The 15,421-nt window shown below is 42.3% G+C and overlaps 1 protein-coding gene across 1 annotated transcript in view; it reads right to left on the bottom strand.

The window, feature by feature from the left end:
* lrpprc (leucine-rich pentatricopeptide repeat containing) overlaps positions 1-15,421 on the bottom strand; it is a 49,543-nt gene that overhangs the window by 17,102 nt on the left and 17,020 nt on the right. Inside the window, exons 22-25 of the mRNA XM_067515475.1 lie at positions 15,290-15,375; positions 11,026-11,233; positions 6,201-6,325; positions 4,000-4,106 (exon numbers count right to left, since the gene is read on the bottom strand). Coding sequence (XP_067371576.1) covers positions 4,000-4,106; positions 6,201-6,325; positions 11,026-11,233; positions 15,290-15,375 — 526 coding nt within the window. The remainder of the gene's footprint in view (positions 1-3,999; positions 4,107-6,200; positions 6,326-11,025; positions 11,234-15,289; positions 15,376-15,421) is intronic.

Here is a 15,421-nt window from a genome sequence, read left to right as displayed (position 1 = left end):
AGACCAAGGATGGAGTCAGACAGACACAGGGTGTGTGTGTAGTCCAACAAGGGCTGACATAGATTGATCTGCTGGCTCATGTAGCAGAGATTTATCCTGATATGTGGAGTGACTAGATGATTATTAAAATGCAATAACAGTGATCAGGATTTCATCTGCCTCTTGGGCCTTTCATACAATCTGAATAAGAGACCTCACCCTCCCTCTCTTCATGTTAATCTTTCCTCAGAAAGATTACCATCATGCCCATCATACCGTGCGAGGGAGGGGAAAGTCAAGAAAAGATGGGCTTCACCCCTTTCTCTAACCATCCCTCATTGCCGTCATCCTTTCCTCTTTCAATCCCCACTTCTCTCAATCCCTCCCTTTTCCTCCAAATCTCCAGCGCTCCTCCTCAGTCGTTTCCCCTGCCTCTACATCCCTCTATCCATCCCAGGCAAAGGCATTATGTTCTTACCCAACCAGCCAAAGGGACAAATTAAAATGTGTTGCACTCACTCTCTCTCTCTCAGTCTGTCTAATCTTCTTAGAGACTAAGGCCCAGTGCAAGTGCTCCATCTTTTTGCGTCAGATTCCTTTTACTTGGTAAAGTCTTGCAGGCTCAAAGCAGCCTTCACACATCTACTCGCAAACACACACAAATATGTTTGGGATTTTGAATCCGTCAGAACAAATCTCCCTAATCTGTGCCGAAAACAAAATCCTCTGAAATAAGAAAGCACACGCACGGGTGGATTCCAAACAAATATAAAAAGATAAAATAAAATAAAAACAACAAAAAACACAGACACTCTCACTTTCAAAAAGAGATAATGCAAAAATGTCAAACAGGTCAGATTCTCAGGACAATCCTCTAACAGAAACAGAGGAAAGAGTGTATTGCCTCTTAGAGTTTTGTGTGGCATTTAGATCCAAATATATGTTTATGGGTTTTGTGTACAGAAAAAGAAAAAGATAAAACTGACCTCATCTCGCCTCCACTTAAAGTCTCTCCATCTCAATTCCTAATGTTCTAATTCCACTAATCACCTGGCCACTTAGTCCACACACACAAACCCCTCTCCCCAACACAAAAACACATAATGGCTTACCACTCTTTAGCAATACTACCTAACCTTGAACATCTCTCTCTCTCTCTCTCTCACACACACACACACACACACACACACACACACACACACACACACACACAGCAGTAATAAGCCCGGCCACCTGACAATCCTCTACCTAACTATGACCATTTAGCACGAAATTGGCCACCTTTCTCTATCATTACATTTAATTAGCTGTGATTAATCAGCTGCCAATTATACCAAACACAGCCTAAAGAGAGAGACCACTTTGGACTGCCACTTGACACTCTCATAGGGGGGTATTTGTGCGGTTTGAGTGTGTGTGTATTTTTGAGTTTAGGTATGACTCGTTCTATCACCTAAGCGCCATATCTACCGTCATGCAAGGATAATACGTGACAGTTCAGAAGTGAACTTTCTGTTAAAAGACTTTGATATAAACATTTATGAAGGTTAAGTGGGCAGTAGCTTTTGAAATATATCATCTCAGTGACATTTTATTTTTCTGATTACACTCCAAAAGAGAGCAAACCACTAAGCTGGCAACTCTCGGGAACTTAGGCCACGTCCACTCAGTTGAACATGCTTCAAAGCTGCATCTATCAGTATTACTATATTAAACAACAGATGAAATGTGTTTACATGCTTGTAGTGACAAACCTGCAGAGAACTATCATCCACCTCTGCAGTTCACCTCATCTCTATCAAGTGTTTCTATGAAGCATATTTCAACTCATTGTTTTGTTTTTTTGGTCAGCTGCTTTACTATTTTAGTTCACTCACTACACTCATTGACCCCCTTTTTCAGCCGGAGCAGCCAGTTGTTTTTAGCAAAATCAAAAATCTGGTCAGCTGTAAGCAGTAGACAAGAGATACACAATTAAGTGAATGGACTTCACTTAGTCGGTTTGCCACATATATACAAATGCTACTGTTGCTCCATGCATTCTTTTATTAATTTTTTTTTGTCCTTTTCGGCTTATCCTGTGAGTTCAGGGTTGCCACAGCGGATCATTGTCCGCATGTTTATTTGACACAGTTTTTATGCCGGATGCCCCTTCCTGACGCAACCCTCCCCAATTTCTACCGAGCTTGGACCGCCACTGGATGGGAATGGGCTGTTAGGAGTTTAGTGTCTTGCCCAGAGACACTTCGACATACAGCCAGGGGGGATCGAACCACTGACCCTGTTGTCTGTAGGTGTCTGCCTTTACCAACTGAGGTACCACCCCCCCTTCTGTTGCTCCATGTATGATGGATTTTAAACAGGGCACAGATCGGTGGCACATGAAGACTCATAGATAAGGTACCCTTGGAGATGTCATGTGGGGCACTAGATTTGACAACCCGATTGGTTGGAAAAGCCTTGCTCAAAAATCTTTCAGTGATAATCTCTGCATTGTTGCCAGTGCTTTTCTGTCTGTGCCATGGCAGGCTCTAACAGCACCCCTCCATTAAAAGCATGGAGCATATCTCTATTAAAAAAATATTTTAAAACGTTACACAGTGCAGCTTTAATGATAAAGGCGTCTGTAGACCACTACTCAAAACCTGCAGATTTAACCTCAAACAGTTCAGGTGATTCTAAATCTACTATTTTTACTGAAATCAATAACATTTACATCTGCAGACCATTTACGAGGCGTCACCAGGATCTCACCATTGGCATGTAGCTGACTCTCTGTTATAAGTAGGATAACAGTCATACAATCTAGAAACAATAACATGTCCATAATATTTAAGAGGGTTTAGAAACCCTCAAGAGGGACAAATCCCTCTTTTAGCGTGCAGCAGGAAACAAGAGAAAAAAACAGCAGTGTGAGGCAGTTAAGGTTTTTTTTTTAATTTAAGTTTAGTTCTTATCCTGAATCCACATTTTCCCCCCTTCCGTTAATGACAAGCTAAGCCCTTTATTTGTTAATTTATCAAGCACTCTGTCCTGACATCATGTCATCAACTGCCTGTCCTCCCTATCCATGTGAAAAGTTTCTATGCGTGCTTTGCCTCCTCTCTTTTTCTCACACTAATCTACAGAGCTTATAGCAGGACTTAAGATGCAAATTATATAAACATTCATAAAATATTCAGGTCAGATGAGCTACAATGATGAAAAAGTAAATAGTAAAATGTAAATAAAAAATGTAAATAAATTGTTTGGCTATTCTAGCTTGGGTGTCGTGTCCTCTGCAGCACAACACAACTGTGCAGAATTTTTATTTAAGTATTTTTTTTTTCCAATTAGGTAGTCCCACTATGATCATATTGCAACAAGCTGCAGTCAAACAACAAACCAATTATGCCTTTACATAGACAGACAGAATTTACTATCTGCAGTTGTGATGCTCTGATATTGTTCCAGGATTGGGGACAGCAATTTTCAAAAGCATGGGTGGGAATTTGGCAGATTTTAGAACAGTACAAGGTGGAACAAATTAAAATACAAATAGCATTTCCTTTATGCCCGAGTTTGCATCTCTTTGAAATCATACTACTGTAGTTCATTTTTAGAATTTATTCCAACAGTTTTTATTTTTACTGGACTGTGAAATGGCAACAATGACTGATGACAGGCAATATGAACACGCACATAGGAGATGAGAAACCCACATGAATTCCAGGCTCTGGCCTTTTTGCCATTAGCCACATTGTCAGAGATCAGATATGAATTTGATCTAGGACTGTATATGAAAAGTGGCCCAGGTTGGATTTGGAAAAAATTTGGTTTGTTCACAATTTCTTTAAAAATAAAAAGATGCGAGTCACTCAAGGGTGAAAAGGTTAGACAGACTACTTGAAATCTGACTTTAGTTCAAACTGATGGAAAAAACGATTAACTTCTTAATTTATTTCAAATAATTTATAATAAATTAGTAAGAAAGTTTTAGAAAACTCAACTAGGCTCTTGTGAGTCTGTGCTTGTGTTTACCTCAACGATCTTACGAGCCTCGCGATAGCGGCCTGTCTGAAGGAATGCAAAGAACAGATCATACAGCATGGTCATCTCCCCTCGCTCCTGACTCACAAAGTCCATTGCTAAGGAGAAAAGGAAGACAGACAAGTAGAGAAACAGATCAGAGAAAGGTCATAAATAAAAATAACCTGCAAGGTAAGCAAACACACCACAGTCTTCTTCCCCACCTTCTGCCTCAATTATTTGGCACAATGTCCCAGGAACAAAGCAGCCATATCAAGTCTGCTCTCAAACAAGCACACCCGAGTCCCGAATGAAAGCCTAAGCTCTCTCGGTAAACTTGCTAAAGCGCTCTGCTCAGCGTTACGTCCTATCTCTATCCAACAGCTTTAGGACAGGTGCCACACACTCTGACTCTCTCTTACATACACACAAACACAAACACACACACACACAGCTTCACAAATGAACCTGCATATTCATCAAATCAGAGACAGACCTTTACTTGTTGTGATTTTAATTCTTCAGAACAATGAGGAGGAATTTTGCATTTTCATAATCACACCAAAATTAATCAATGATCTAGATACAATTTGCAGACAAGTCTCAACATCAGGACTAAATTCTGCTTATAGTTTTAAATGAAAACATCGGTTACATCTGAGAATCCTCATTTTTTCCACATTTAATGTATTACCTTGTCTCGATTCAAAATTTTTCTCTGATTGTTGTGGATGCCAGAACCTCATTAATTTTTTCTGTTCATGCCTGAACTTAAAACAAGGTCAGACATTTGAGTTTCGATCTTTTGACAACCCATGTCATGCTTTTAGTGTATTCTGGACCACTGAAGGCCAGTCAGTTGGAAGTCTGCAGATCTGAAAGTTCCTGCTTTCAATGCAGATGGTGTACTTCAAAAGGTGAATTCTTACACAATCCATGTGTTCCAGCAACACAGGTCCTTAGGAACAGGCAATTCCAGATACTAACAATGCCAACAGTCCGAGTGTGACTCAAGGTCTGTGCCAAAAGTCATCCATCTCGCTTGTTTTACACGAGGGAGAGGGAGACTATAGCTTGATGTTTAAAGATCTACTTGTTGGCACTGGTATGCACAATCGCCCTTTTTCAGACAACAGCTGTAAATGTTATTGTTTTTTTTTTTTCTTCTTTTTTTGAGAATACAGCGACTGACTCAAAGGGTCTGTCACCTTTCAGGTGGAGAAGGGCAGTCGGAGATGTGGGTGGGATACAAGTGTGGATGAGGGAGTGGGTGAAAGGGGAGAGGAGAAGGTGAAGAGGTGCTCCACTGCATGGTTTCAACCTTTACGCACTCCAAAGCCACTTGCCCTTGCGGTATATTGAACTTCCTCGGTGCGGTCCTCTGTCGACCAATAGGGAGAAAATGCGATCAGTCTATATGCTTCACCAGGACCTCGGTGTGGACCTCTCTCCCTCTCTCGACCTCTTACGCACTCTTGGAATTGTTGGTGCTTGTTAAATGCAACTCTAGTGCAAGCACTGCATAAGCCCTGTGAATTATCCCCCTCAGACATGGTAATAGAAGGAAAGAGTAAACCAAGTTTGATCAAGCTGTGCTGGAGTTAAAAATATCTGAATATAACTATAAGATCAGCATGGTGTGGTATGTAATGAAGCCATTTGGCCATTAATAGTATTTAATAGGTTTAGTATTAATGTAATGCAATTTTTTTTTTTAATCATGACTGCAGCCTCTTGGTGGCCTACAGGGTTTAGGTGATGGCCATGAACTATAATATCCATAGTTTAAACACAGCTAAGCACAAAAACAACAGAATACTATTGCATGCCTGTCTCCACCAGTTTGGGTTCTGTAATTTCCTGTCATCTCTCAACTGTCAACAACAAGCAGAGAAAAAAAAATCATGTGATGAAGAGATCTGGGTTTTGTCAGATTCATTTTGGAACTTTACTTTTGTAGATGCTACGGCTTAGGAAAACTGGCCAAAAAGTGAATTTCAATTTATGTTCAGATTGTTTTTATGATCAATCAATTAGGTCTTTAACATCCTTAAATAAAAAAACAAAATATCCAAGTCAAGTTTGCAAATGACCCATGTAAATGTCAAATATGCACAAAGGGTAGTTGTCTATCCAAAATTTAGAGTGGACATTTGACAGAAACAGGCTTAAAATAAAACAAAATTTTGTGACTTGATTGGGAAATGTGTAACCTTTCTGCAGCAGTTCGGTGTCTCCTTCTTCCACCAGCCCAACAAGGATGTCGTGGATGCGAGGCAGGTGCTTGTAGCGCTTCTGACACTCGATTGCTGCTTCTAGAGCTCCAGGCAGGTCCTTACTGCAGGCATGCAGGCACATACAGGTGCACAGAGAGAGGGAGAGAGAGCAGAGACCAAGTTAGGTGTCAGATCTATCCAATCAGTCATGTACAGAATTGTGCCGGTAGAGAATGGAGAGTGTATCATGGGGTGTTAACCCTGTGACCTCCTATTCAAGCACTATGACCCATAGCAACAATACAGGCCTTTGAATTGATGACAGCACAACTGTGGGTGATGAACCTTTTGGCCCCAATACATCATTCTCACACAATCAGGCACGCTCTCACACACCTGTCTGCAAGGAGCTAATGTCTCTCTGGACAGGCTTTTAGAGAGTAAGCAATGCAACAGACAAAAGGACTTGACTGATCTTTACCCTCGCTGCTCAGCTCCTTGTGCACCTTCTAACTTTTCTTCCCATCTCCTCTTTTGTCCTCTTCAATTCCCTTTAACCTCCCTTCATTTCCCTTTTCTCCTGATCTTCTCTCTACTCATCGTCCATCCCTTCCTTATCGTTTTCTCCTCACCATCTTCCTTCTGATTCCATGCTGTCAGACCATACTCCCCTCTGATGACCTCGCCCCCCAGCTGAGCAATTTAGCAGAAATATGGCAACAAGATTTGAACCCCCCACCACCAGCAGTTTGCTCCCTTCGTCTCATGTCATGCTTCTCTTGCTACATCTATCCCCCACCAGCTCGACCCACCCCTCACGAGTGGACGAACAAACAAAAGAGCATGTAGAGGGAGGATGAGTGTGCCTGATGGAGTGATAACGAGAGAAGTAGAAAGACAGAGATGCGAAAAGGACGCGATAGAATGAGATGCTGAGGCTAGGGGGAGGGAGAGAGACCACTTCAATCCCCTCTATTGTGACAGCGCTGCCATCAATCTGTTGATTGGGTAATTACCATGTCAATCACACAGAGGTCAAAGCAGATAGGGCACCCATGAGGGAGGTAGGGGGCAGAGCAAGTGAGTGAGAAACAGACAGATTTAGAGAGGGATTGAGAGCAAACAGGTATAATTTCTCAAGTGGTTTCTCCTCTAATCAATTAGACAAGCAGATAAGAGACATGTGGCCCAAAAAGACCAACAACCTGGAAAACCAAAAATAAACAGGGAAAGGTATGACCTTGAAGTTCAGCTTCTGTGAGGCAGCAGCAGACGAGAGCCCCGGAAGGTAAAGGAATGGAGTGATTAGGGTTGGAAGGTAAAGAGGTCTGCTAATTGAACAGAAGAGGGACAACATTATTCAGCAGTGCCAGTCAAGAGGCTGTTCAACGGCACAACAGTCTAACTGAACAACACAGAAGAGAGACTAAGAGATTTTTGTAAATGAGTGAAGGTAGAGTGAGACCGATGAGGGAAACACGGGTACGCAGTTTTCTCCAAAGATGAGACAAGGATTTTTTTAGGGGGGGGGGTGACTTATGCATAATTATCTAAACTGTTGCAGTGTGGCCACATGGTTTTTCACAGTGGGGCCATTCCTGCACATTGTCGTCTTCTCCACATTGTTTTATCACTTCCATCTGTCCACCTCATTCATTGCTTCATCAAGCTCCTCCACACCTACTTATAATCCCTCCTTCCTAATGAGACATAAAAAACTCCCCAGCACAAAAGGGCTCGGCATTGCAATTACATTCCCTATGTGCCTTCCTCCCCTCTCTCCCTCTTGCCGCCTGCAGATCCACCCCAAAAAAAAGAGCTAAGGATGTCGAAAGATGGATAATTTCCCCTAGGTACAATTTAACTGTCACTTTGCGTTGCCATTTACTGCGGCGCACAGCCCTGTTAATGTCCCCAACTTTGCATGTCAGCCACTTTCCAGCCAATTAAGCCCTGAAAAAAAATAACGAGCGCTTTGCTCGGTGGAAACCTGAAGGATTAGACAAGGGAGCTCATTTTGCTTCATCTCACTCCCCCCATTTTCTCCCTCTTCGTCCCCCTCTTTTGTTCAGAGGAGATCGGCAGGCCTGTTATCACGCTACTGTCCTCACGAGGGGGGTGGACAAAGTGTCTGTATCTCGAAACGCAAATGACACTGTGATCATGACACCACTAGCCTGTTGTTACTGAAGACTGGCACTTGGTAACGTTCATGCTAATACCCATACAGGTGAATGTTCACATTAGGCACCAAAAACCACGAGTGTGTGCGTCTCCCACTCACCGTCAAATGCACACACACCTTTAAACATATTTTCACCTTACGAAGTTTTGCTCAAGGTATATGTACAAATACAGTAGGTACACAGCAAAATTCGCTTTTATGTGGCCACCTGACAAATGTATAGTTCCAATAGTCATCCTTTGTTTAGCACTCAACCAAATCCTGAGGAACAAAATTTCTTTTTGCTACTACATGTTGGATGTTCTTCAACTCTTTATTCATTCCTGCAAACAGGCCACTACCGCGAATATGAAAATAAAGCTGATGAAATCTTGATTTGCAAATACAAAAATAAAATAAAACAATCAATATAGCTTTAAGATCACAAACCGAATAGGCCACGAAGCTGTCCTGAGCTCAAGTTAACAATTGTGTAAGTTTCCATTCCTCTCTTATCATTTATTTAATATTTTCACCTCTGGCAGCTTCCATTTGGGGTTTTTAGGTCTTTCTTTACCTTCGTGTACACATGATACATGATTGTAGAAAAGAGTGGGAGGGAATGAGGTATTTTTCCTCTCAGCCACTCATCTCTTGTCACCCTTCTGCCCTCCTCCTCTTATTCTATCACCGCTGATGCTGTCTTATCATACATGTTCTGCCAGCTCTTCATTTTGTTGCACTCATTATCATTTCCTGTCGTTAATCACTTCCACAAGGATGTGACACTCTGAGCCGGCTGCCAGCTAGCATAGTAGCAGGTTAGCAAACACAATGCTGAGCGGATAGGCATGAAGGCTAACGGGGCGGCGCATATGATGGGCTGTCAAGGGCTAATCTGCCCGAGAAGTGTTCATTAAGTCATTAGCGCTGACGCAGCGATGAGACGGATGAAGGCGGGAGTGATGAATGCTTTGTCCTCTTTTTATCACTCCCCTCCATCCCTCCTCCCCCTGACTGCCTGTTTGTCCACGGACTGACGGAATGAAGAGATGGAGATGAACAGATGAAGATAAAAAGATAGAAAGATGAGAGAGCAAGGATACAGATTCAACTCAAGCACAAAAGTCAAGTGCAGTGGTACTCAAAGCTGCCCTGAGGCTTAGCTGAACCACAGCTGGAAATAAATGTTAAATTCAATTTAGGCTCCAGCCATTCTGAATTTGTTATGCAACTTCACAAGAGAAATATTTATAAAAAGGACTTATTTCCACAAAGCCTTTTAACACTGAGCATTTTCTGCTGAAACTATATGCATTAACCTCCCATGTCATTTAGCTGATAAAATATCAACCGTGGTCAGACAATGGTAGACCCCCCAGACAGAAAGCTTGATTATTAACCTCCTTGTACTCATTTAACAATTCTCAAAGCTATTTAGTGCCTCAAAAAATGTTTAGAGCAAAGATGAGATATTTGTTTGTTAGGCAGGCAGAGACCTGCTAAAGTACAAGTTAATAATTAGAAGGATATTGCGGCTGTTTGAAGTTTTAAAGTTGTTCGAACATTAAACAACAATTGAACAACCAACTCAAAACGTACAAATGTACTAAAAACATAGGACAGGAAGACAGAACACCAGCACCTCCTAGATTGTTCAGATCTATTTATTAGGGTGTGTTCACTGCAGTATCATTTGGAGGAAGTACAACTGGCACTTGAGTTTTGAACAAAGCTGTGGTGTGTGTTAGTGTCTGTTTGTATTTTGGCTACGGTTGATGACCCAGGAGTAAATTAGCCTAACTAATCTCACAGAGGCAGTGATTAACGAGCGAACCTGGAAACTCTGTGCCAGAGACCAGACTTACAGAAAAACAAACAACGGCAGGGGAGCATTGGTATGTGTGTGTGTGTGTGAGTGTGTGTGTGTGAGAACACCTGAGCATGTGTGTGCACGGGCGTCATTTGCAAAGGTCTGCCTCTGTCGCAGCATCTACACTAGAGGTAAACTGTGTGTATGAAAGCATGTGTGCATAGTAGCGGGCACCTAACAGTGCACTGCATGGCTGTGGTAAATCCAGCAATTAGTGCTCTGTACATAATTAACATGCTAATGAGTTGATCTACTTAAAAGCTGACAAAAAAACCACAAATACACACGCTGAATAACACACATATACTGATTAGAATGAGGGGTGGGGCAAGAGCCCCATAGTCAATGTTTGGTAGCATTAATTTGCATTGTGTGAAGATATACTGATACAAACACTAACACTTATACCTTGGAATATAGCAGTGGGTGTTGCAGTAGATCAGGGGTGGGGGCTCATGGGAGAGGTTGCAGCTGGCAAATTTTCAAACATACACTCACACACAAACAAATGAGCAATTTCCACATCCTCTCTCTGTCTGAATCACTGACCCAGAATGTAACCTCAGCTATGATCATAGGGAGGGATGAGTGACTCATTCATACACACACAGACACACACCTGGCAGATGAATTTGGCAGATGAAGACACAAATGTGAGCTTGTTGGCTAGCTAGTGAACAACTTTAGCCATCCAAATAAAAACAAATTACCATAAACCAAAAGCTGTAACATTAAATCATGGCAAACTGTTTTTCTTTGTGACTGATGTTTTTTTTTTTTTTTACCTGTCCAAGTAGGCAGTAACCAGGGGTGAGCAGAGATTGGCAGAGGGTTTGGCCAGGCCGAGGGTAAAGATGGTGTCCTGCAGACGGCGGATGGTGGGGGCGCCGCCTTTTGCCACTACAGCGTTAAGCGTGTGGAAGAGCATGGTGACGTGCACGTCATTTATCACCACATCCTTGTCTTTTATCTCCTTCAAGATATCTATTGCCTCTGTGATGGAAGGAAGGAGAGATAAAGACCAATATATAAAGAAACCTTCACATTGTCCCTGTAACTCAACATGTGTGAGGCTTTGGTGAGGTGATCAGTATGTGAAGTGAGGGTGAGAGCAATTTCGAGGTAAAGAGAAAAGGGACAAATCCACAGAACAAAAGACAAGGAGAAAGAGATAATTCAGCAAGATGAAGAGAGAGAAAGCGAGAGGTGGGCAGAGCTTGGCTGGGAGAAGAGTAGGGTGTGTGAATATGATAAAAGGCCCCTTTAGCTAATTCCATGTGGGGAAAACAAACCCATATTAAAACAGCATTTTCGCCCAGTGGGGATGCAAATCCAACCCCGTATAATGCCAACTCTGCGCTAATTGCTACTTGCGGTTTTCTAAACGAGACTACAATTACCGGACCCCTACAATGGAGGCTGGCTTTTTGCTGTGGCCATGTGGAAAGCACTTGGGGGGCTAAATTATAGGTATGTGGCAACAAGGGCCCGCCGTGGCCCCACTGAGACCCTGGTAAGTGGGCTGAGGGGTGGATCAGTTTGGTCAAGTCCAGCCGGTAATGGAGGGCTTTTTACCGGGCCACGCGCCCATCTGGCCAACACCAGGGGCTAAATGGTGAAAAGCAAGTGAGTGTGTGTGTGTAAGTGTGTTTATGTGGTGTATCAGGGTAAGGTAATTAAGATGTGTTTACTATCCATTTAAACAGCTGTTAATGGGCTGACAGCGATACAGCCGCTCTGCACCACAGATACTAATCTATACAGCATGACCAATAAGAAGGAGGGAGATGGAGAGATGCACAGACAGAATATATTTGTATAATGTGTACAAAGCCAGCCTTCAAACTGCAAGGCAATGCTGGCCTCCACTCAAAATTCACTCAACAAAAATTCTTGTTCCGAACGCTGTGAAAATTGCAGCAAACAGACACAAATGCAGAAAAAAAATTATGGCTCTGATTATTAGAACTCCTAAGTGGCTAGTAATATAGCAAACTCCTCAAACAGGAGTGTCCCTCTTTACTGGGAACCCACACACTCAGAGACACAGACTAACACACATACATACACACAACCACAGACATGGGCTGAGCGACAAGGTAACTGGTGAGAGCTTTGGCATCCTAATTTCAGTCCGTCTCTCCAACTCTCCCTCTCTGTGCCAGTTGTTATGGCGATGGGAACCAAACGCTGTCACAGATTTAATGGGACAGGGGAAAAATAAGAGGGAGGAATGGTTGAGTGGGGTTGACTGGCAATGGAGGAGACATTACTAAACAGAGAAGGAGTTAAAGGGAGGACAATGAGAGGGGGTTGAAGCTCATCAGAGGGATAACTTTGGTGAACTGCGGGGGCTCGACAAGTGATAAGAACGAAAATGGGCTTTGTTACTGGGCTCTGACACTAGTGTGGTAATATATTGCACTTTTATCACCGCAATTTACATTTCTGCAGTAAATGCATCCTCGAACAATAGACATTTAGAAAGTTGTAAGTTCCTGCTCACCTTTTTCTCTATATCGTATTTATGTAGCGTATAGCGTAGTTTTGAGATCAAAAGCAACTTCAGTTGAGCAATTTACTAGCGTTCAAGGCCAAATAAAAGCATCTGCAGCCAACGTTCGCATCAAGCAATGAAGCATTCCTAGAGAATTTTAAGGCCAGGCCTGGGGTGTCTTTGTTGAAGCCAGTGAGTGCTAAATGTGTAGTAAGCTAATGTCTCAGGTTTGGTTGCCACAGTGTTTCACATGTCTAATAGTCAGTACAGGGAGACAAAATAAAAAAGGATGTTCTATTAAATTATAGTGGATTTGATCAAATAAGAGAAAGCCAAGGAAAAATAAAAAAAACTAAGGTAGACAAGAAATCACTGATCAGTAACAGAACAATGGCTGCATGGGAAAACAATACAATCACAGATGGCAGCAGCAACATTAAACAGCTGCCCTGTAATCAGCCAATCTGCTGTCATGTTTGTACTGTTTATCAGTTCAGATGGAACATATTCACGGTCTGTGCTCTGTGTCTCTCCCCATGTCTCCCTGCCTTCCTTCTTCTATCTGCACTTCTCTCCATCACTGTCTGACAGACCCGCTAATCACTGAGACCACTGGCTTGGAGTTGATCTGCCCAAATGGAGCTACACTAGCTAACATGCCTCCATCCACTATCCAAGTCCACCCCTCCTCATTCCCCACTCCATTTCTCACTTTATCTTTCCGTTTAGCCAGTATGCATATCCATCAGCTCAGCCGAGCATCATGGCCAGCAAAGCAAGCCAGAACACACACACAAACACACAATAACGCACAGACACACAAACCAAGAGACAGGGAGGCAGACAGGCCAGGTAAACAAACATCACACAGCCCAATGGTTCATCTAATGTTCCATGACTTGACTGCTAGTGATGTCTCTTTCCCAAAAACACACATGCAGCACCAAAGATGAGTCCAGAACCACCTAAAGCCAGAACAAGTTGTGTTTACTAAAGTTGGAGGATGGACAGGTGGATGCAGAGGAGCAAGGGCAGGTCAAAAAGATACTAAGTAGTAGAGGAGAGGTGTATTTAAAACGGACAGACAGGACAGAGGAAGAAAGAAGGTAAAGAGGGTGTTCAGACTCCAGGAACCCCTGTTGACAAGTATGGCAAGTTCATTGCATCTGAGGATCAACAGATGCAAGGATTTGGGTATGGTATATACAAAAAGGTTATCTAATAATATTTGTATCAGCAAATAAGTAAAAAAAACAAAAAACAAACGAAAGCCAAATAAGTATTATCATTTTAAGAACATTTTGAGTGGCTTTATTGTATCGTTTGTATTAGTAATATTACCTTAATGTGTGGAAGTTAGTTTTATATATTTAGTTGCTATTGTTTGGACCATCATTTTCTAGCGAAAAATAGATGAGCTAAAAAATAGTAAAGGTAAGCAAGTCATTATAGTGAATAATATAAGAGCAAAGGTGGAAGGAGGGCAAAACCAAAATTTCCTGGATATTACAAGTGCTGAGAAATGCATCCAGATGCCAGAAGACATGATCTTCAGCTGGGTCTGGTGTGTGATGGCAGCCAGGCGGCCCAGCATCTGGGTGGGGACGGGCTAATGTCAAGGTCAGCCATGTGTGCTAATATAGCTGACAAGCGTCCCCTTCATATGCACACTCAGGCTAATGGCAAACATGTTAGCTCTGGCTACACTCACACACACACACAAACTAACCATGGTGCCCACCAAATGCCTTTTGCTTGAATTCACATGCAAATCCATGTGTCGCAGTGTGTCTGTGTGTGTAATGCTCAAGCACTTCGGTGAACATGATCTGCCATTAACATCAAGGCAGATTTCAATAAATCTAAAAAAAAATCCCTGCAGTCCTATAATTTACCCCCCACTCTCTTTTCTCACTGATGCGGGTGTGTCTGTGTAGGTCTGGGTGGGGGGGGGGTGACATGAGTGGAGACAGAACTGGTCACATAGAGAGACAGAGAGGAAGTCAGAGAGAGGGATCGAAGGGGAGGAGAGGAAAGGCGAGGACAGACAAGGGAAACATTTTGCCTGTCATTGTGTGCAAAAAGCAGACCGGCAAAACTGATGGTAATTGGGTCTTCGATGGGTTGAAGGAAATCCACCGTAGCATTCTGAAAATGGCCGGCTAATGTGGTTTTAGGGAGGGAGAAAGATTCTGACAGAGTTGGTGACACATACATTCACATGCCTTCGTAAATTCAAGCCTGATCTTCTTTGATCTGGCTTATAATCAGAGAACGAGCAGTGTGGAACTAAGTACTGGTGAGATTAGTCAAAGAATCAATTGAGAGAAAGTTAAGTAGAACTGTGATAATCGATTAAACTAAACCTCAAATCCTTCACCAAAAAGTTTTGGAAAGTTGGCTGGAAAAAACAAGAAGTTTCAATAGGTTATCTTGGCTTGGAGAAGTTGTGGTGTATGTGTTTTACCTGATAAAGGATTCATAAAAAATAAATAAATAAATAAATAAACTAATGCATAATGAAAATAATAAGCTGCCCTGGAAGAACTTACCGTCCACTCTGTCATTCTTGGAAAGCAACTTGACCAAAGCGATGTATTTACTGGCATCCAATGCTACTGATGAGTCCTTACGACTCCTAAAGAAAGAGACGGTGAGAGACACACTAGATTAACACTACATTA

Source organism: Channa argus, chromosome 1, assembly GCF_033026475.1.
Source record: "Channa argus isolate prfri chromosome 1, Channa argus male v1.0, whole genome shotgun sequence".
In the NCBI taxonomy this organism is placed as follows: domain Eukaryota; kingdom Metazoa; phylum Chordata; class Actinopteri; order Anabantiformes; family Channidae; genus Channa; species Channa argus.
This window is presented reverse-complemented; position numbering and strand designations above follow the sequence as displayed.